The 23,747-nt window shown below is 45.0% G+C and overlaps 1 protein-coding gene across 2 annotated transcripts; it reads left to right on the forward strand.

The window, feature by feature from the left end:
• The first annotated feature begins 672 nt into the window (after positions 1-672).
• On the forward strand, positions 673-23,747 carry LOC128310314 (bumetanide-sensitive sodium-(potassium)-chloride cotransporter). 2 transcript variants are annotated; one of them, XM_053046921.1, is made up of 9 exons: positions 673-772; positions 16,914-17,462; positions 18,038-18,152; positions 19,619-20,935; positions 21,021-21,822; positions 22,209-22,253; positions 22,449-22,525; positions 22,600-23,029; positions 23,420-23,747. In XM_053046921.1, the coding sequence occupies exons 2-9, from the start codon at positions 17,098-17,100 to the stop codon at positions 23,671-23,673; spliced, it is 3,405 nt and encodes a 1,134-aa protein (XP_052902881.1). In that variant the 5' UTR covers positions 673-772; positions 16,914-17,097; the 3' UTR covers positions 23,674-23,747. The 2 variants fall into 2 exon arrangements, with proteins under 2 accessions (XP_052902881.1, XP_052902882.1); XM_053046922.1 differs by lacking the exon at positions 22,209-22,253.

Here is a 23,747-nt window from a genome sequence, read left to right on the forward strand (position 1 = left end):
CCATCACAGAAGATGTTGGTGCGGTTTAACCCAGAACACTCTTGCCGCGATGTTTTAAACGAAATTGACGAAACGAAAAGAGCGAAACAAATGCCCTGCTTGGTGAACATTTGTGCTGTGCGTTACGTGCGTACGTATGTCAGTGACTTCTTGGAAGTGGAACATAAAAAAGCATAGCAATCGGGGAGATGATGTGTTGGGCATTGGTTTTGTTTCCCTCGAATACTCCTCGAGGGCATTCTTCGAGTATTTGGCAAGGTCGCGTGTGCGTTTTGTGTGTGCTTCTACTGGTAGACATCATTTTACACGTTACTTTTTTCATGCTCCATTGGGGACCCTTTTGTTGACCCTTTTTAGCTTGATGTTAACTGATAGGAATTTGTCTTCCTTTTTTTGTTCTGTTCTTCTATAGCTTGAGCACGATTAGTTCCTTTTCAATTCTACATTTGTTTCTATTTTCCGCGATTCATTCTACGGTTTAAAGGTGTACTCTTTATGTTTTGTTTACAAAAAAAAGCTCATTACTTCGCGGATATAACAAGTGTTTGTTTAACATTGCATCTTTCTCTGCTGTTTCCTTTCCCGTTCAGTGCGCACCCATTTTCAATCCGGCGATCGAGTATCGGCACACAGCGGTGAATGTATGCTGTATGATAATATTGACACAGTTTGGATTATTCTCATGAGCACATCATCATGCACGTGTAATTTTCTTCGTCTATTCTGAAGAAACAGAAGAGGAAAAACAAATCATCACAAAAACGACCTCCATGTAAGTTTAACATTTGGTATTAATCTTTTTTATCAATGCATTTGAGGCTACTTTTACCGAATCATAATGATCCAGGATTTTGCTTTTCAAAGCATCTCATTTATTCTCATTTATTCAAACAAAACCACCGTAGAGGTTATGTTTGTCCAGCGCTGTTGGTTTGGGTAAGCATAATAAATAGCGTCTCCGTGTCACGTTATGATGACGTCAGCAATGGGTTGAATATATTCCATCTCGGGTCGAGTTTTGGAACCTAATTTCCATGTGGGAGGAAAAGTTGAACGGAATGAATGGAAATGAAATCGATCCCAAAAATTTGTTTCATTTCATTTTGTGCAAGCCTTGTTTGGGAAAGATTTCTGTGTTCTGAAAGAATTTTGCAAAAAATGCCCTGTTTGTGTCGTCATCCATCACAATATCTTCGGGGGAAAAGTTACTTTCCTTACATTAATTCTTCTTGATAAAGCATCCTCTTTTGTAGAGGATTTCGTCCATCTGCTTAAATTTGGCTATTGACGGACTCCGTGCTGTACACTATTCGCCTGTATCGGGTAGAGTGACCCGGTGGGGTATTGGTAGCCGCGTAGCTCTTCACCCGAAATCCCTTCCGGACCAGTCCTCCGTAGCAAGGACTTTCTCTATCCGGCTATGAGTTGCAAAATGTCTAGAAACGGCAGGCATGACCTAGTAGGTCGTTACACCCAGAAGAACAAATCACATAAAATTGAACCAATCACAATATAACAAAAAATTAAATGTACTAGCTGAAAAAATAATCACAATCGATTGTTCTATTTTCCCAACAAAACACGGGGCTATATCATCTACTTGTGTATATATGTATATATATTTTGAATTAAAATTGTTAATATTTTTCATGACATGCCACTTTCGGCTGGCTACGATCATTTCTGCATGCGCATGCATTGATGGAAGAAATATAATGAATACAATGTATGGGAATGGCCACATACACCGTTCCATCACGACCTGGCATGTGGTTTGTGTCAACGTGCTTAGAACGGCGCTTGCACAATGCATACCTTTTGCAATACCAGCTGCCATTCGACTTTACAAGCGGCTTACGTCAGTTCCGTGGCCGTACGATTGTCATCCGACGGTGTGACGCGATTGTTAGTACCATTTTATGAACTCCTCATGGTACAATGGAAACCTCTGGGCCAACGGACAGCAACATCCGTTCTCTCTCCTCACCCGATAATGAAACCGATCATCGATTTACACATGCCACCACGGTAATGCAATAATTGTTCAAGCGATGCTCCCAGCCAAACCTTAAATAATGTAGCGCGGGTGCGTCAACATGAGCAACGCTAGAAAGGGCAAGCGGTAGTATTAATCGCAAATAATGAGTTACTAATGTTACTGGCCACTATCAGCTGACGGCGGTAATAACACCAAATGGGCGAAATGAAATATTGCACATTAACCTTTTAGGATGTGATAAAATGCATCGTTGCACGTGGCATTATAACTGTTTGCATCTTTTACTTAAACAACAAACCTTAATGTAACATTTAAATACTTTTAAGCTGTGTGTTTCGTTAAAACTTTGTGCAAAGGTGCTCCATTGGGTGAATGTAAAACTAAGGAAAAAGGTCAACCTTTAACTGCAATCTCTTTAACATTAAACAGAAACCGCATAAAATGGTCGACCGCATTTATGTTTGCTTTTGAAGATTTGCCGCTAATTAGCGTTATTGCGTTCACCTGCCGTTGTGTGTCGTGGAACACAGTATGAACTGTGTTTGTATGTCATGGAAATTTGGGAACTACTCCTCAAACTCAAAATGGCGTATTTTAACGGGATATAAACGGTAAATACAAGTTGGCAAATAGCCAAAGTAATTTTTTCCCCTTCGGGCAATATATTTAATTGTTTAATAAATTAGTTTAATCAGCTTAGATATTCATTTGTTCGTGTCGGATAGTCGATTAACTCATCAGCTCAGGGTGGTATGTTGCATATTTGCTTCCCAGGAGATAACAGCACGCGTCACGCATACTCTGTTCCACGGGAATCTTGATGCCACCCCACTGGTGGCCCACCCCACTAGAAAGCTCAGAAGTTCAGAAGTCATGCAATAAGAAGCGGCATGAATGTCATCGCTGGCGTGCGCTCGTGTGCGTCCATACAGCGATGAGCACTAATCGGGTACGAGACACGCGCGTCCAACAATACCCGGTGGACCAAAGACAAAACGGCACGTTTCATTCGTGAACCTCTTAATTCGACCCGGGGTGACGATGACGGTCGGTTTGTTGTGGCCTAGGCCGGCACTGGAAATCGCGCTCTGGAAGCGGATCCTTGGTCGCGGGGGCATTCGACTCGAGAAAGGAAATTATCAATAAACGTAAATAAACCTGCCGTACCTTCTCGGGGTGCGACTTGCGAGCTGGTTGCAGCGTCCCCGATGATCTCCCCGGGTCCACAAACGTGTCCTCGCCGAACGGGGGCTGTCTTTGCATTACGATTGACCAGCAGAGCCCGGTCAGATCTTGTGTCTTAGAGTGAGAATGTAATGGGGGTAGTTTACCCTTGTGTCGGTTGATAACGCTGGATGGAGGGAGCATCATCACCATTCAAGAAGGCGGTTGTCGATGGGTCTCGGGATGTAGGTCGAAACGAAACGGTTCTTATCCAGCTGTTCCGGTGCTGGAGATAAAACTGGGAGCTGTTAACATAACCAGACGAAAGTGAAACATATCTTTCAAGGTGTGTTACGAAACATAAGAAAACAATGTCACCGGGTCATCTGGGCTGCTTCTGTTCGTATCCAATAACCGCACTGGTTGTGTATGGTTGTTCGGAATAGCGTTGATCGTCGCTGATTACTGATTCGTTTCCGATTCGGAACAATTACCCAACGAAGGGAGTGCACCTAGCGCGAGGACTGGGAGGTTAAATTCTTTTGCATTCAATCTCGAGCAGAGTCGACTAGACCACAAGCTACCAGCGTGTACATCTACAACACCGCCGGATGATGGCGGATGGGAGGGAATTTGAAATTTAAATTTTCGTCTAACCAACTTAATGAACGGTCTACGTAAGCGTGACGGTCGTTAGCTCTCTGCGAACGAGCAAGATAAACGTGGCGGTAAAGAGAGAACCCGGAGCGCCTCGGCTATTCAGCCTTCACTTTTTGGTGGCGAACTTGGTAAAGGGCCCTGCAGGGTGATTTGCAGTTCGGATTTATGATTATAACATAAAATCCGCTTATTGTTAGAGAGATATCGTCCCGGAGGTACCCTTCCGGGCGGGCTATGCTTCCGTTCCGTGACCTTGTGCGAGATTGGAGCATTAAACTCTTCTTGGAATGCTGCATCAACACCTTAGACGTGCGGGTGCTAAAGCGATGCGATTAGGGGCAAATTAGTGTTGTCGGAATTCGGTGTTTCGTAGACGGTCGCGTTCGTCAGCGATTTAGCTGTTGGGCGTGGACCCATCAATTCCGGGTTTTATGGGCTTATCCCGTCGTTGGCCTGATAAATATGCGCTTATCATAAATCGGATCTTCACAATCTTCCAGTACGCGACTAGCAAAGATATAGTTTTTCAATTAATACCCAATCAATAGCAGCATAACAAGCTATAATAACTTAACAAGCAGTGCAAAACAATAGATTGTTGTACAAAACCGATAATCAGATGCCCTTAAGGGGTCCGTTTGGATGGCCGTTGTCATTAGCATTGTTCGTTTCCTTGGGCCCAATTCGTGCAATTGCAATTGCGCAACTAGCCCGCTCGACGAAGGACGTCACCAAAGTTTATCATCCGCCACCAGACTAGAACTGTTTAACCAACGGCGTTTAGCTGATTGCTGTATTGCCGTTTGTCGATAAATCGTAACCTTTTGAAAACGGCTCCCGGGGTCTGACCTGATCTCCGGCGATCTCTAACGCACGATACGAGGCTCCGCGAGGCTGTGGGGTGAGAATTTGCCTTTTATGGAATCCAAGAGAACCAAGAACACGACTAACGATGTTGACGGTTCTAGAAGGTGAATTTGCCTACGATTGAACTGTGTATTCAACCGTCGACAACTAAACGCAGGGCATTGAAATGGCGTTTATGACATATTGCTGTATGCCACAGTGAATGTGTATCATTAGCAAAGCAGTGGTTCAGCAGACGTCTCGGCGCTTGGTCTAATACTGCGAAGGTCGTGAATCGGATCTGGCGTGGAATGGACTAGTCACTCTCAGTTAAGAGCTGACTTTAACAATGATTCAGTAATTTTTCAAACCAAACTGAAAGACAAAAGCAACAATGGCGAACTGAAATAAATGCTTTCTTCCACGTGGAGTTCAAAATATCCCGCAAATAACAGCATCGGACGAAATACCAATTCTTCCACTTTAGCCGTTTGCAGCAGCACCTGTTTGCTGTAGCTCTAGTAATTGCATGTCCATAGCCGTGGGAAAGTTGCTTGTATCCGTTATCCCAAATACGACTTTTTGGCAGGTGTAGCCAATCTCTATTCTAACAACCAAACGCTGTCCACACACCATGCGTCCAACGAGAGCTTTTTTATCGTTGCCGCAGGGTAAATATTGCAGAAAACATTCATGTTTGTTCCTCGCGGTGTTTGCGTTCGCTGGATGTTCGTTCTCCACTGCCGGAGCGAGCTTCTGCTTGATTGGGTATTTCTCTTTTTTGCGTCTGTCTAAATTGTGCTTTTTGCTACCTTTCCGTAGACCATGGATATAAATGGTCAACTGCGTCAACACGTACGACATCGTTGGAAAGTGGATGATGAAGCTTGAAAAATTGTACTGCTAGATTGCTGGAACGATACAGAGTTTCGTGTGTCACCTCCAAACGACGGCGACGACGACGGTTTGTCGTGGAGATTGACACAAACAGAAGAAGGGCCGGGTAAATGGGCGTGTAGGCAGTGGACGCACAGAGTTGGTATGCGAAAATCGTAACAATTGATTGATAAGTAACATTATGTAAAATAATCCATTTTTGATAACTGTTCAATTTACTTCAGTTTAACTTTTAATGCAACAGCAGCTTTTCGACTGTATTTGACGATTTCTTGATACCTTTAAGATGCAGTGACGTATACTGTGATGTGTCGTACCCCTAACCATCTCGGGTGGGATGGTAGAATACATCCTTAACACCAACAATTCCTCTCCACGTTATTGATTTACCATTTATTGAATTTCGCAAGGATCTTATCGAGTCACCTTGGTACCCACTGCAACAGGTATTTTATATCGCAACCCCCATCTCCCTAACGGCAATCGGTTGTGACGGTTTACGGTTCGTTTCGATTAAGCGTACGAGCGATCGAGTTAGTAAAGAAGGGTCAACCTGCAAGTAGTGCCCGGCAGTGTTCGTTGGAAGTGGCGTGGGACAGGTTGGAAGATTCTCTAGCGTCGTCAGGGTGAGGATGATACCTGAGCTCCACTGCCCACTTGGCTGTGTGTGGATGCAAATAAATAAAGGCCAACGGCGATCCACCATCGGTCACCCGTGTTTCGTACGACAGTATTTAATCAACATGTTATTGCTGCAGCAAGGCGGGACACGCTCCGGAACCGAGGGAAGCATTATGTTGACCGATACTCTATCCGCGTCTGGTTGTTTGCAGCAGCAGCAGCAGCAACTACACATCCATAATGTATGAGTGTAGTTTGTTTGAATTTAATCGGTGTGCAAAAAGAAATAGCAAAAGAAAAACTATCAACCTAGGACGACCGACGGGAGGTGACACTGCGACACTGCGGACTCCTCCTTGCGGGTCCCGGGACGATTGATAGTTTCGCGGAGATGATAACGACAGACGACGGTAAACATTATCGCACAGATAGTGGCCACTAGCAGTGCCAGCAGCGAGTGAATTGGAAGCTACTCCTGGTTGAACGCTATCAGCTCGTTTACAATCAACTTCTTCTGCATCGGTTCTCCGGCATGATGCGGTCAATCTACAACGGTGCATTTATATGGCCAAGTTCTGCCCGGAGGTTGGCCTTGGTAATGTTTATTTGCGTTCAATGGCGAATTGTTGATGTAAGTTTCTGTATTGTTTTATCGTTAGATCTTATTCGACGAATTTGTTTACCACTCTTTGCACGGGTGTATCAACATTTCTATGTTGTCTATTTGTTGTTGTTAATTTGAACAGACAACATATTTTGGTTTATACGATTTTAATTTGCATTGCTACGTGGAACGAATATTTCAAAAAATTGTTCAATAAAATGAAATGTTTTGGGAACGCTCTAGTTCCCCTTTGAATGGAAAGCATTTGCTCCGCCATTTATGGGTTTTTTAAAATCTGCATTCTCGAGACTGGGCTACCGAATGGCATACTTCCTGTTCAGTATGGGTTGCGTAAAAGCAATTCGCAGAAAATGGTTTGAAACGCACCCGAGCGTGGAAGATTTAGGAGAGGTAGCAGGTCGGAAACGGAAACGCTTCGCTGTGGCGTGAAGATCAAACTCAAATTCAGTCGCGAATTCCGTTTGAAATGAGTGCCCGCGCCCGCAATACACACGCGCCGAGTACGTCGTCGAATGCAGCATACGGTCCACGGCATTGGAGCATCCCCAAAAGGTCCATTGATGTCAATAGACTCGAGCCGGGGTTGACGAGTCAAACGGACCGAAAAGCAACATAAAAACGAACCATCTCCCAGCGTTCAAGCCGATAGCCAATTAAAGGTGAACCGCTGCGTGTTGTCGTATGTCGCTCGTGTTACGCTGTTCTACATCGAGTGTGTGCAGCGGTTGGCACATTGTTTGGTAGTTCCATTTAACCAGCGAAACAAAAGTAGGGTTTTAATGATTCAGCATCCAATTACAGGAACGAATATAATTTTTTGTTCAACGCATATCTTTAGTTAGTAGAGCAAATTTGTTCAGTAATGTGAGATGTTATTTTTTTTTGTTTTGATTTATGTGTCACTGTTATGTTATGTTTTCGCAAAAAAAAAATCATAATAGGTTTCCCTTTTTTATCGTAAAAGCTTTGGCGACAATTTTTGTTACTAAATTCCGTCGAGTGAAAGAGTACTTTTTCAAATGGGATTTTAGGAATCCTTGACATGTGAATTTCCACAAAACACGCAGCACATGATCGTACGCAATTAATTGTTAGTACCGCCAACATTCCACGCTCGAACTTAAACCACAACCCATGATAGGGTTCATTAATTTTCATTGGCTGCCGTATCTTTTTCAATCAATGCATATTTTCGTTTCCAGCACGTGACAAACGAGGGGTAGGGCAGATACAACAATGGCTGTTGTAATGTGAAAAATACGTGTGTTGTACGTCCACCGTGACGATACGATACAAAGTGTGAAGTAACGATCAAAATCACTAACAATACTTTAAAAACACTAGAGATTTCCTTTCTGAATTCATTTGACGTTAGTAAGAGCGTTCTGCTCCCAAGGGCTGTAGATCGATTAAAGTCAAGTTCAAAGTCAAGATCATGTCCAGAAATGTTTATACAACGGTTGGGCTATTTTAAAGGATTTTTGAATGTTCTACGACCTTCAAATCACCAACGATGAGATGGTCTTTGTTTTGTAATAGAAAATATTCCAAGTACTCCCCATCTTCAGGTGCGTCATCTTCAAAACGAAGCTTTTTGATGAGCTGTTGGAAGTTTCAACAAATTGAATTAAGGACGTTAATATTTCAAAGCTGCATAAGACGGCTTAATCGCCGAGTTTAATATGATTCGAGTTTCTGTCTTATGCTCGGAGATAACAATTTATTATTATTCCATGATCTCACAATCGCTCAAGAAAGTCGATTTTTTTAAGGATTTACAAGGAACATTTATAACTTGTTAGCTGTACCTGTGTGATGGGAAAATGCTTGGTTACACTTTATCTTTAAACAAAAGTGTCGCTCGTAGTTTCTGGTGATCGGACCGTATTTTTCCACATTGTTTTCCTGCATTCATTTCGCCAATCTGCATCTTAATCTGAGCCGATTTAATGCTTGCTGGTGGTTGGCCTTGTGTGCGGGACATCCAGGGAATAAAACGGTATGACATGGTGATTTGCCTTGCACGGCAGTGGCAAACGTTGGATGGTTAGGTCACAGCACCACCGTAGCATAAATTGCATATTGATTGTTAACGAGCAGAGGATGGAAGGATGGCGTGTTTCGTTTTTTTCTGTTAGCTTCTTCCCAGAACCTGTTCCGTGGGCGAAATTGGAAGAATCACTTGTCCCCGATCCGGGGTCAGGTGGTGGCGGCGATGTCCGAGGTCAGGATAAAATATTAATTACAATTCTCTTCTCCTCTGCACGGTTCTGTTTTGCTCCGGCGGAAAAGGCATTCGATCCGTTGAGTGGATTAAGGTGTAATAGTTAGTGAAAGGGACGGTTTCCATGTCGTTTATGCAATTTGTAAGCAGTAAGTTCCTCTGGAAGCAACAGGTGAGCTACCTAATGAAGCGGTTACGTTAAGGTACCAAAGTTTCGATGGAGTTAGTTTTCCTAGTGTCCTATTTTTCCCTATTGCCTGATTGTTTAAGACGGGAAGGCTAATGAGCGTAGGTAGGTGGCAACGAGATGGGCGAAAGGATCATGCTAGGTACATCGTTACCATGTAGGAAAATTAGCCCCCAAGAAGGTTAATCGTGGTCTTCTCCAGCTAGCTCCTTGGAACGGTCAACCCGGGGAAAAGCTTCTTCACAGCCAAACCACACCGTCAAATCTCACTATTAATTAATTGCGAGCTTAATTAATTGAATACGAACGCCATCCTTCGCATTGATGAACTGCAAATTGTTCACAGAAAATGGAAAGCTCGTTACGAACACGCCACAGTCGGGATTGTTAAGGTTAACGTTTCGATATAGCTCCACTAAAGGGAAGTTATATCTGAACTTTCGTAGAGTTACTCGGATACAGCAAACCAATTACCGTATACAATTACCAATTACTCCTCCGCCTTTTTGTCGATAAACAGTTTGACCCGATTTTGCTTTAATTACATAAGGTGCCACAACACAATTTCTCTCCATTTCCACAAGGAATCCTTAAAAAAATGCGTTTTAAAAAACAGTTCGTTGATTGTTTGTATGTAGTTGCTTTTATCCTTGCCCAGGACGGTAGGAGATATAAAATTTTCTGCGAATGATGGAACCCGATATCATGGAAACAGCATTGCCAGCAAAGTTCCACTAACAGTCTGCGTGCTTATGTTGATCCGTTTATCGTAAGCAGATGTTTTTTTCTCGGAGGATATGTTTTGCTGCAGTAAGCGAATTGCTGCTCCGAAAGTCAAATGGGCGCTCCTGTCGGTAGCAGGTGATTCGGTATGGCTGTTGTTGCTGTCGAGCAGCACGTGTCGTTGTCGGCAAGCTCTAGACCGACCACGGAACACAACCAATCACTGCACCTGAAGTACCTTTCGCCAGGTTGATTAAATGCACTGTCATAAATCATAGTTTTCAGCATCATCAGCAAGGCCGGGGACAGAGTACACACGCGCCGGAGAGCGTTGGCCGTATAGTCCTGTGTGTCTGCTCCATCGACAACTTCCACAACTTGGAGCGAGTGGAGGTACTTTCGGTGGGAGTCGATCGTAAATCAGGTCAAGCCGTTAGTCATTTTAATCGGTCCCTCGTTGTGGTTGTCTAGAAGGAAGCACAGGGGGGTGAATTTGCATGCGGCAAACCGTTGCGTGGTAGGAGCGGCTATCCAGGGTTAACGCACTGGTCCGGATGGTGAAGGTCGGTTCCACGGGTCACTGAAAAGGCCGGAGTTCGGTTTCGGTCCAGCACTGTCAGATATGGTCATGTCTTTGACGCTCGAACCCGCACTGACCGAGGCGCTGTCTAAAGTTACGGTAATGTGATTGTAATGAGTTTTTTTATTATACCAAAATAGAATTGGCTTTAGAGAGGTGTGAACAGGGCTTGGATCGATTGACACGAGCGCGTGTGTGGGTTCAAAAGTCTGTTTGGATATGGAACTCCCGCCAATACTTTCACCTGAATCTGATGCTATTTTAATAAAAGCTCTTTGTCCACTAAAGATGCTGAAGATCTGTTAATCATTTGTTTCAGCGTTAACTCCTTTTTATATTGTTCTAGTTTTATTGTTTGTGATTGAGCCATTATTAGCATATTGTCAATCACTGCAACGCGCTTAACGAGAGCCACTCATGAACGTTTAAGTGGCTGCGTACACTCATTTATCTGCTTTTATAGCTCAACCTAATCAATAAGCACTGCCCTTCCCTTTGCCGTTCGCTCGCTAAGGATAAGTGCGCGACGATCAATTGTCGTCTTGTTCGGCGCAACAACTTTGTGCAAACATTTGATTAACTTGTTAACGTACCTAATCCGGCCCAGCATATTGTGCTTTAGCCCCTTAGCGACGTGTGAACATTCGAGCTTTTGCCGCATGGTGGCGTTTAACTCTTTGCTTCGTCGTGCGATCTGTGGGTTGCGGATGAAGCGAGTAGAGTGGTGTTGTTGCAGTAAACACCCTGACTGAAGGCAATTACACCGTCCCTTTCGGTGCCGTTCCATCGCGACGCGTTCCATCGCGGTGCATTAATTAGAGCAGCTCCGGCACCGGTGGTCGAACCGCTCAAAAGCAAGATGCAGGACGCACGAGGCACGACAAATAGGGTAAACAGGGTGGTAAAAGGTGATCCGCAACGCAGGTGAACCGGTTGTACAGGGATTTCGGGCCCAAAGTCAACTCGCGCGCTTGCATAATTATCGACCATCCAAAGCTGATAACTCGACCACTCGCCAATCGATACAGATTTTGTTGACTCAATCACACGCCGTCAAGGGAATCGGAACTAGTTCTGCTCGATATAGTCACAAACTGCACATGATAGCACTTGAGCTGCTGCGTGAGGAAGCGAGCACTGGCGAGGAGAGCGAAGGGAAAGGGAAGGTCAAGCTTGGCAGCCACCGCCTGCCTTGGGGGTAACCTTGTCCCAGCGCACTAACCAAGAGTGCTCGACATCTCGGAGTGCCTCTTAGGGTGCGCATTCGAGTGGGCCCCCGTTCGCAAACACGGCGTGCGTAAATAATCATGGCAAAAGGCAACACTTGCACCAGCGAAAGGTCAGAAGGTTGTGTCGGTGCTCTTGCAAAAAGCTAGTTGTAGATGCACTTCGGTCGGAAAGCATCATTTGCACCGAACCCGGGACTTGTCGGTTTGTCCGAGCAGGGAATACATAAGTTTTCCATTTAATTCTCTGTGCTTGGCGATTTTTGCATCGTGCTTTATTTGGCCGGTCAGCAAATGTGAAGCCTGGAGTGGAAGGGGAAGTACATTTTTGAACAAATTTACTTTGAAATTATATCGCACAATTTCTCATTTAGCTCTTGAGTGTGTGCACGTTTGTTGTATGCAAGCAGAGCTATTCACTTCCGAGTTGGACGTGGCTTTGTAGAGGTGCCTGTATGCCGTTCAATTCTCTGATCTCCGTCTGATTAAAACAATAATTACGCTGATATGATTACTTTGAAGATCTCCCGCAATCGACTTGAGAATTCAGACCGATTTATGTATAAACCATGTCGTCGGTGCATTTACGGTAACCAAAATTCATTTAAGCCATTTACCGCATTTTTGAGAACAATTTTCTTAACGATTTGATTGTTCATTTTGCAGTTTTTACAGTCTTTTTGTGCCAGCTCGTTAGTGAGATCCTGGTGCCTGCATAGTTTCGAAATGACTAAATAATTCATTATCATTTCGTGATGCATTCATAATGACAGTTGTCGCGATGCGTGTAAATTATTTCCGTTTGTAACATTGTTCGTTTATTTCCATACTTTACCCGATAACTGGAAATTGTTTCATTTCCCATGGTTTTTGGTTTTGGGTGGCAAAAAAACATTCAGAACGGAACGGAACCGTTCTTGTTTGAAATGAGCTTGTTATCACAATCACCTTTTTTCTTTATTTAACTCATTTACACGAACTCCATTCCCGGCTCATTAACGCGGACGGGACGGGATGGGATGGGAGGCTTTATCTGTTCGGTCAATATTTGCGCTGCGTTAATTATCGTCCCCCCGGGGGTGGGTGGGGGTGCCGCAGACGTACGAATTGGTGCAAAATGCATATTCAATGCGTGTCGTTTAGAAGCAGACAGTGACCGACCCGACGCATACGCCGCGGTTGTTTGTTTGTTTGCAAATGTTTTATTGCTTTACTGTATGACGATTTCGTTTTTGTTACCAGCATAACATAAATAAGCGTTATGCAAACAGCAAAGCGGGGCAAAAAAGGGCACATCAACTTGCAACGCACTCTCGTTCCCGCCGGCGTAATGTGTGGTGAAAGTTGTTGCACGGCAGACAAATGTAACAGAAATTGAAATAAATTCGATTTATGCTTCACCATCACGATTGAATCGAATCGATCGATTGTGAATATTGATTTAAGAGAGGAGATCGCCAATCATTACACGAGCCGCCCCATTTTAAAACACGAATATGTCCTTCTAGGGGGGAGAAAATGCATAAATATACCATTTAGTGCCTGCGCCCCATCGTTATTTCCCGTCCAGTGAAAAGGACAACCCAAGAACCGGAATGACGATGGTATGCGTTCGGATTAGAAATTAGCAACATTTCGCACCCGAGCGTTGCCCTAATCAGAGATCCTTTCGGGTGTCATTAAGCATCGTAAACTTTCCGGGCACGTCACGTTCTGGATGATGGCCGTGACATGGGACCTGTCATCGCCGTTTCGTCGAGTGACGCCTTCGTATCGGCACGAATTCACTTTCATTGCTGAGTTGGGATTTGTTAAGCTTCGTCGACCCTGTTTCATGATGGGCCCATCTCGCAAGGTGAATTAAAAAAGCGCACCGGCGGGCAATCGGTGCTGGAAACTTCCGAGATGGCCGTACCAAAATCTTTCGCATGCAAATAAAAAACACTGTCTTGGGGAGTCGCGCATACTTCCCGCGGGTACAGTAAGCGTCCTGCATGTTAATTCACTACAAATGATGCCCGGTAGCTTTAAGATCGCTTTGTATACTGTTCAAAAGCAAAGGACACCGTCCACCGTGGTTCACAGGAGGGAAATCATGAAAGTACCACACAATATTACTGCGAGCGTTCCGTTGGCAAATGGTTGTGCGCGACACACGATCGCACGGCCGTGCAAACCGAAACCGAAATATTGTTACACATTTTTCGATTCAATTTAAAATTTAATCAATGCCTCGTACCGAATGCGTGACGTTCGGTCAGTCCGGGCGAAATGGTAAAATATGCGAGAACGAGCGTAACAAAAGTTCGTACCACACAGAAACGTTTTGCGCCATACGCCGTAAAATCCAACGCCCGAAAGGCAGAGACCAAAAGGACGGAGGATTATTGGCTTCGGAATTCATTGATTCGATGGTTGGTGCGTGTGGGTGCACGTGTGCGATCAAAGGTTGGGTACCATCACGCACAATTGCTTAATCAATCGCATTTCGATTTCATGCAAACTTGTTGCAGCGATAGAGAGAGGGAGAGAGAGAGAAAGAGAGAGAGAGAGAGAGAGAGAGAGAGAGAGAGAGAGAGAGAGAGTAATATTACGATGAAATTCAAAACGGAGTGTTTGGGAACACATGATGTGTATAAACAAAGTATATACCCTATGAAATAGAATGTTAATCACCCACCTACGTTCAGACGATATATTAAATCCCCTTCATAATACAACGAACCGATAGACAGGAAATTAAATTTAAATATAAGTTAGACAAATAATATTGCAGAGAAAATGCATTTCATTCTCTTCACTGGCAAGAAGTGCAAAATGCGTCCACTTTATGTTGGCCGTTTCTATATCATCTGTTGCTTCGTCGTACGACCGGAGGTGTCCGAAACTGTGGCGCGGACTGATAAGTAACTCGATTCTGCAATGCTCAGACCGGCCGGCACCAGTTCGATGCAGCATGCGCCTGTGGTGATTGATTGGCTATGCTGTTTTATGCAAACGGGGCTCGGTAAGTGGGCTGGTCATTTATTTCCCTCTAGTGACGTCATGCCCTCACATCATCTATCATATGGCTGAACAATTGCCAAACTAGATAATTTACACGCAGCCAAAAAACGGGTGCGATCTTGATTGTATCGTTCAATTCAATTTTTTAGTGCTAGCATTGAATGACAAAAATGATGCTCAATTCAAGTGAAAGCAGTTCTTCCATGAAATCATTGGAATCGAATCGAATTAATCGAAGAAATAAATGTGTATAAAATGTTAATTTTTAAACAAGCTGTTACTGGATCTGGATCAGAATTTATTAGCTCGGGAGCTCTATAGTTCCAATTCTATTCAATACAGTTGTGTAAATCAGCCAAGCATAATGAATCGCTTGAAGAACGTATTCGATTAGCGAAGCGATATATTCGTAAATTAAAACCACCCATTCCGCTAGTGGAAAGCTGAAGCAAACAAACCCCCGAAAATCGTCCAGACTAGTATCCTTTGTTTTGGCGACTGTAGTCGAGCACCATCATGGATTATACGGGGGCGGTCATCCTTTCTGGGCTGCTTTCAACGCACAAACTGAATCGGATCCATTACACCGTAGTCAAACATCAATTCACCATGCACTGTGGACGTTGCGCGGATGTGGGGGTGGATTTCGGTGGAAGCATTTGGAATTGTTCCTACCTCCGTAAGTGGAACACGCAATACAGAACCGTTGCATGAAAATCCTATCCAGGAGCACATTGAGCACCGTTTAGTGGTGAATCCAAGCCACGGAAAGAGCGAGGAAGATCCTGCCACGGTACATAAAACCGATATCGATTTGGTCTGTGGAGCATTAGCACTGTATTGCACCAAAATTAATTCCCTGCTTCTTCGGGAAAGGGTCATTTAAATTAATGGAAAAACCTAACCACTTTAGTCGGCCCACGTCGGATCCGCATATTAGATCCGCAATTTGTGGTTCCGTTAATGAGGGAAGTTTCTGGTTCCTGTTGCTGACTACCTGAGCAAGGAAAGTTCTGGATGATTCTATCGCTTGCCTTTATTGGGATTCTAATTCTGTCTCGGTTCTTCGGATGAAAAATAGATAAATGAAACGTTGAAATATGGCGTCAGATGCCGGGTTCGACTCGTTATGTTTGCGCTGGAAGCGATGTTTCTAGCCGGTGCGTCCCGATAGGTAGCGTGTGGACAGTTTGCTGTCAACAGTGGAAAACCGAGGTTCGCTATCAATCATTTTTGCAACAGCACTCCAAACGCATCCAACCTGAACCGATACATTGTGCGTTGGGAGCTCGAGGACACGTTCAGTCTATGGCAGCGTAAAGGTGCTCCATGTGTTTTCGATGACCAATCGAAATTCCATGCTAAGCTGTGTGTACAAACATACCCTTGCCAATATTTACACGGATAGCCACATACCCTTGCCAATTCTACCCGGTGGTAGGGTGAGCGTATCCACAAACGATACGGACCATCGGAACAGTCAAAAAGGACCGCAACACATGTGATTTCTAGCACAAATCCGCGGTATCTTAATCGCCTTTCAGGTTCATCGAGGACACTCGGTTTCGTGGTCAACCAGACGGTAGATTTGTTTCGGTCCCTGTGAAGGTAAAGGTCCTTGTGACTTGATTGATTGATAATGACCAGACCGCAGCGAACGCAAATAGACGTACTTCAATGTAGGGTGGATCAATATCGATATGCGGCAGTCGATCTACTTTTAGGCACGCAACCCGGACAAACGATGCGTGGGGAATTAGAACGGAAATAGCACACACGCTAAGTGTCATGAATGACAGTAAATGTTTTTCGTTGCTATTCTTTGAAACAAATCATACACGATAAAAATAAACTTCTTCGTTAACGTGACATCGTTCATTAGAAATCCTAGAATTGTCCCCGTTTACATAATAATGTTATCCCTGAGTTCTGAGAAGCTATTGTTGTTTGTTTGATTTGGGAGATTCCTAGAGGAAAAGGTGACTGATTGGATTTTACATGGGTGGGTGAGTATATTCTAGAACAGTTGGTTTATTTCTGGTTGGAATTATTTCACAGCTGGAAGACGCGAATTCTACCCACTTTTTCAATGAGTTGCAGAAATTGAAGACACCTACAATTCCTTTACCTTTTGTCGATTCTCGCCCTTGTTTAGTGCGGTGGGTCCGGAGCTCTTCAGACAGCCAGTGATAAATAATCCTGGACACAAGGAACACGCCTCCAGTGCGTAACAACAAGAGGAACCATCGCATCATCGACAACCTTCGACTGGCCGCAGTCTGCTTTGCGGTAACCGTGCCCAACGTCCAGCCCAACACAGAGATACCCTCACATAAAAAATGACAGATCCGAAGGGTGGTGCAAACGACGTGGAAATGAATGCCCTACCGCGCAATCAGTCAGCGAACCGGTTCCAGGTTAACCTTGTCAATCATGACGACCCGGCCACCCATGGAAACGGCAACGGTACGGCTACGGAACCGGTCACCGAGGACGACGTCTTCCCGGAGGAGATGGTCAAACGACGCACCTCCCGTCTGCAGTCGCTTCGCAGCAGCTTCCGCACAGACCGCGACCGGGATCCGGAACAGCCACGGCAGCGGAAGCCCTCGACGCGCTTCAACGTCGAAGGTGAAGAATCGGACTCGAACGACGACGAGGAAGACAATTTGATAGACGAGAATCGATACGCCCGAAGCTTCCGGTAAGTTTGCTTTTGGGGTGTATTCTCATAGCATCGTACTCCCTGGTTCGACTCTAAGGAGAAACATATGGCTGTAAACATATAAAGCGCTTTAATCATCCTCAAAACTGAAGCGTTAAAGGTTCTACTACATTTTCAAGGATCAAGGCCATCCATCCTTCAATCCTGTACGGTGTGAAATCATTCCACGTATTTTGTAATGCAATACGGACTAACGCACCTAAGGATAAAGCAATTTGAACCCCGTGTAACGTAGGTTAAGCATTTGCCAGTGTTATGTACGTTGAAAGCTGTTCGTGGACGGAAAGGGCAGGAGAGAAGTTTGAGAAGATTGATTATATTCCAAGAAAAATAGACGTACGGTTTCATCGGCCATATTCGTGATATAGACGAAATTGAAGTTATACAGTTTGTGTACGCATATTTCAGTACGGGTTGCGTTCGTAGAAGTAGAAGCAACTAAAGGAAGGTGCTTTTCATGGCAGACATCTGTGTTGTTTACATTTACGTTGAACAAATTACGAGTTTTGTAATAAAGGCTGGTATCTAACTTGTTGTGTGTTTACATTTTCCAGGCACTTCACACGAGAAGCCCTGCCGCGGATGGACAATTATCGGAACATTCTATCGTTTCAAGGAAACCAGAGACCCACGCTAGATGAGCTACATGATGCGTCCATCACAAATAAGGTAATTCAATTTTTTTAACAATCCAGATAACGTTATTTTTATCGAAAACAGTAGTATTGTGTGGTGCGTTAGCAACTGGAAACATCCAACATCGTTTCCTAGCAGAAATTGAGCGCACCCAAGCAAGTGTAATAGAGTTGATTAATTTATTTAATCTGCCCAACCCAAGGGTCAAACTCTCTGGTTAATTGATCAAATGGATTCGTTTAGTGCCATTATTCCGTCTCTTCCGTGGCCCAACAGCCTGCCTATGTCCCATTTCCGCATCCCGCGATGCAGTTGTTGGGAAAAAATAGGATGAAATGGTATTTTAGTACGCCTTTTCGTGCATCGGTGGACAACTAGAAGAGTGGATGCTGAAGGTTAATTAATACAGACTCTACTGCACATTTTTACGCAAGCATTACATGTCCGCACGACGACGCGCGCGCCAGTTCCTGTGGATATGGGCGAGGTTTCCAATTAATACCAATCAAATGGAAGTATTTGATTGGGAATAGCGATGTCGTGTGCTGGTTTGCAATGAAATGTTCATTTTGGCACACCAATGAATAATACACACTCCTACACTTTCGAGAAAAAGAGAAACTTTCGACGAGACGTCGAAAGCTGGCTTATGTCACAGCTAAAGTATTTAATGGTGATGTATGTAATGAACAACTAGAAGAGTAATAAATTTGATGCCATGGCACAAAGACAAAATTTTTAATCGATTGCAAACGTTAATTTTGCCCCAGAGCTCGCGTTGAGATAAAACGATATGGGAAACTATCAGGACTGATGCGAAAAAATGCACCAGCTATGCTTCTGACGCCTGCAAGGTATGCAATCCGCGCGCGGAATTTAATTTCGCACATTGCCAGTATCGTTTTTAATTGAACTTTTTGAACCACCTCGTCGGGGGTGGGTTCTCTTGAACGGTAAGGGTGGTATAACCTGCAGCATTTACACTTTTACGGCAAACGTGTACGTCAGCGCTTTACACCGGTACAGTAACGAAGGGATGCTTTCTTTCGTCTTCGAGTTCCGGTTTAGTTCCGATATCGTCTTGCTATTGCTTGGATAAGCTTTCCTTTTCAATTTCCCTTCATCGTAAAATTGAATCGACTGTATACGGTATCGGATAGCTCTCGAAATGCTAGAACCCGTACCCGGTTGTAGTTATAGAACGGTCAATTACTGGACCAGATCAATAGTCCTTATTGAGTTTGGGTTAGTGATGTTTCCCAGCATCTATCTGCTCTTCAAATTGGACATTTGTGGATACCGTGTCACTTCAACTGCGCGAGGTGAACTGGTGATTTTAGTGGAAACGAATGAGCACACTTGACACTTGAGCTATCTCGTTTAAATTAAACTTCAAGATGGCACCCGAAGCTGCTCAAGAGCTTGGCTGCACGCTTCTTGCAACAAGTATTCTTGTTAAATTTTGTTCTAATGTTTCCCCTTTTATCCATCTCACACAGGAAACGATGCGCCGTGGAACCGTGCACGAGCCGGCCGAGATGGATGGCGCTATAAAGTTCGGCTGGATAAAGGGCGTGCTGATGCGTTGCCTACTAAACATCTGGGGCGTTATGTTGTTCCTGCGACTGAGCTGGGTCGTTGGACAGGCTGGTATCGTGCAAGGTGTCATACTGATCGTAATGACCACCGTGGTGACTACAATCACGGCTCTATCGATGTCCGCCATTAGTACGAATGGCGTGATAAAGGGTGGCGGGACATATTACATGATATCGCGCTCGTTAGGGCCCGAGTTTGGCGGGTCGATCGGGTTGATCTTCTCGTTGGCGAATGCAGTCGCGTGTGCCATGTACGTGGTTGGCTTCTGCGAGTCCATGATAGATCTGCTAGCCTCGTTCGGTGTTTCGATCGTGGATGGTGCCGTAAACGATGTGCGTATTATCGGCTGCATTACAATCATTCTTCTACTATGCATCGTAGTCGTCGGCATGGAATGGGAAGCGAAAGCTCAGATCGTGCTCCTCATCATCCTGCTGGTGGCGATTGTGGACTTTTGCGTTGGTTCTGTGTGGGGCCCAAAGTCAGATCTGGATGTAGCACGTGGATTCGTTGGCTTCAATGCGACGGTGATGGTTGAAAACATGCATTCTTCCTACCGCATGGCGAAGGGAACGCAGCACGATTTCTTCTCGGTGTTTTCGATCTTCTTTCCCGCTGCTACGGGTATTCTGGCCGGGGCAAACATCAGCGGTGATCTGAAGGATCCATCGTCTTCCATCCCAAAGGGCACAATACTGGCCATTGTGCTTACTTCCGCGTCTTACATCGGTATGGCGATCATTGCTGGTGCAACGGTGCTGCGTGATGCTACCGGTAATGTCACGGACGTCGGCAACGGAACCTGGGACTTCTCCGATTGTCTGGTGCAAAGTTGCAGTTACGGTCTGCACAACTCCTTCCAGGTAATGGAGTTGGTGTCACTGTTTGGACCGTTGATCTACGCGGGTTGTTTCGCCGCTACGCTATCATCCGCACTGGCCAGCCTTGTATCGGCCCCGAAAGTATTCCAAGCGTTGTGCAAGGACAAACTCTACCCAAAAATAAGCTGGTTCGGTAAAGGTTTCGGTAAAAACAATGAACCAGTGCGTGGGTACATTCTGACATTCGTCATCTCCGTGGCAGTCATTCTGGTAGGTGATCTAAACATGATTGCACCATTAATTTCCAATTTCTTCCTGGCGGCATACTGTTTGGTAAACTTCAGTACATTCCATGCCAGCTTGGCAAAGCCAGTCGGTTGGCGGCCAACCTTCAAGGTAAGGTGTAAATCACTCAATTTGAGCTACAATAATTTAACGCACCATTCTCTGTTAACACTGTTTTTTTTTCTCCATCCTACAGTATTACAATATGTGGCTCAGTCTGCTTGGTGCTATTTTCTGCATAGCGGTTATGTTCCTGATATCTTGGCCAACGGCACTGATAACATTTGCGGCCGTGCTGTCACTGTATTTGATCGTGTCGTATCGCAAGCCGGACGTTAACTGGGGCTCAACCACGCAGGCCCAAACGTACAAGAACGCACTGCTTTCGGTGCAGCAGCTGAACAATGTTGAGGAACACGTCAAGAATTACCGGCCTCAAATATTGGTCCTCTGCGGACATCCCAGTTCGCGACCGCTCCTGGTGAACTTCGCCTATCTCCTCACGAAGAAGCTGTCGCTGCTTGTCTGTGGTCACGTAACCAAGACACACGTTTCGCAAAAGTATCGCAACCATCTGCAGAAGAAGGCAGCCGAATGGTTCAGGCGCCACAAGGTTAAGGGCTTCTACTCGCTTATTGATGACAACGATTTCGAAACAGGATCGCGGGCAATCATGCAGGCATCTGGTATCGGTAAACTGCGCCCGAACGTGCTGCTGATGGGCTTCAAGAGTGACTGGGATCGGTGTGAATCGGTCGAGCTGGAGCAGTACTTCGACGTGGTTCATAAAGCGCTCGACATGTACTTATCCGTGGCTATACTGCGCGTTGGTAAGGGTTTCGATTACTCGCAGGTGCTCGGTGAGGATACGGTGAAGTTTATTTCGGAGTACCCCCGTACACTGGTCGCAAACGATAGCACCAACGATTTGCTCGGCCATAACAAGGTTAGCTCTCTGCACGGCAGCTGTGATTCGCTCAGTCGCAACGTCTCGCAAGGTAAGTTACGATCGTCGTGTGACGATTCAGTTCCCGAAACCGTTGAGCTTACCGTTGATATTTCTATTTTAAATTATTTCCTATCCTGCGCCTTTTTGCATGCCACGCACCAAATACTCAACCAACCAAATCAAAACACACCCAACCTCTTATACCATCTTGCCTGATTTAATAACAATGTGCACCTCCCGTGAACGTTGCCTTCCCACACACCGCACTTGCCCGTACGAACGACATGGCGATGCCGATGTGCACAATTTGCTGATGCCGGTACCGAATGATGATGATGATGATGACTGTAATGGAATGACTGTAATGGAATGTGGAATGTAAACGCAATGCACTTGGAACGCGCACGCACGGATGAATCTTCGGACCATCGCTAGACCAAACGATTGACGTTAACGAGAAGAACTCGAAAAACCTGAAGAGTAAGTATGTCGAATGAAAATGCATACAATAAAATGAGATGAGTTAGCTTAGCTATGTAGATAGAGATGCAATGTAGCATGCTGGAAGGCTAAATTTCATTCTAAATACGAGCTTTATATTGAAATTGTTATTGAAATACCTCTCGACATTACTCGTGAATGGTTGGTAATTCGTTTGTGTTTTTATCTTTGTAGCAAGCAGTACCAGTGATTTAAGTAAAACCATTTCAGTGGCTCCAGATCCGATTGACATCAGTGCAAAACTCATAACAGTAAGGCTTTTTCCGGAGGGACCTGTTGCTTTGTCCTCATACCACCGCTCTGAAACGACCATTTTGTATTCCAGGAAACGGGCCAACGTTCGCTGAAGCGTGGCGATCCATCGCTCCTGTATCGCGGACCGGGTGGATCCGAGCTGCCGAAGGAGGTGCTCGACGAGCTGACACAGTTCACCTCGAAGAAGAAGACGGGTATCATTGACGTTTACTGGCTGTACGATGACGGTGGCCTGACGTTGCTGTTGCCGTACATCATCAGCACGCGGCGGAACTGGAGCTCGTGCAAGTTGCGCGTGTTCGCGTTGGCCAACCGCAAAACGGAGCTGGAGTTTGAACAGCGCAATATGGCTAGCCTGTTGGCGAAGTTCCGCATCGACTATTCCGATCTGCAGCTGTTGCCGGACGTCACGAAGAAACCGAACCAGGAGATGGCCGACTTCTTCAAAGCGCTAATTAAGGAGTTCACCGTGAAGGATGAAAACTCGGATGCCAGCACAGGTGAGCGGGAGGAGGCTTGTTTTTTTGTTTTGTGGTCATTTGCATTTGAATAGCTTGCATTCGGATCAACCCCTGCAAACACACGCTCTGTGAATGTAGAATTTTGCCAACTACTGTAGAAGGCCAACTATTTGGTCTGTGCTTTCTTTGAATAAGTGCTGGCAATTAAAACTTTTTAATTTACCGTCATTACCCTAACCGAATGTAGTCAATCTTGAACGAATATTTTTCACATCCAGCTTGGAAGCAAAAAAACCAAAATGAAGTTGTGTCGCGTAGAATAGCGACTAAAGACACTTATTATGACTTCCATTCCAAACGCAACCCACTCGTGTGTGTGGCCCCAAACTCTGAATCTAATATCCTGTCCCCATTTTCTTTCCTTCCCAGTTGGAGCTTCACACATCTCGAAGGCGGAACTATTAGCCGTACAGGACAAAACGAACCGGCATCTGAACCTGCGCGAATATCTGCTACAAAATTCCAGGAAATCCGACCTCGTCGTCATGACATTACCGATGCCGCGGAAGGGTGTCGTCTCGGCCCCACTCTATATGGCGTGGCTGGAAGCGTTGAGCCGTGATCTTCCACCTTTCCTGTTTGTCCGAGGCAATCAAACGTCTGTGCTGACGTTCTACTCTTAACCCCAATGCACACGCGGACCTGCTACAACAAAACCAACTCATTCATTTTATGCATTTGTGCTCTGCATTTGGCT

The sequence above is a fragment of the Anopheles moucheti genome, chromosome 2 (assembly GCF_943734755.1).
Source record: "Anopheles moucheti chromosome 2, idAnoMoucSN_F20_07, whole genome shotgun sequence".
In the NCBI taxonomy this organism is placed as follows: Eukaryota; Metazoa; Arthropoda; class Insecta; order Diptera; family Culicidae; genus Anopheles; species Anopheles moucheti.

Excerpts from the sequence above, each read along its gene's own strand:
- LOC128310314 (XM_053046921.1), top strand. The coding sequence starts at position 17,098 with ATGACAGATCCGAAGGGTGGTGCAAACGACGTGGAAATGAATGCCCTA. Across the intron at positions 17,463-18,037 it reads CGATACGCCCGAAGCTTCCG|GCACTTCACACGAGAAGCCC; the intron begins GTAAGTTTGCTT and ends TACATTTTCCAG. Across the intron at positions 22,526-22,599 it reads TCAGTGCAAAACTCATAACA|GAAACGGGCCAACGTTCGCT; the intron begins GTAAGGCTTTTT and ends TTTGTATTCCAG.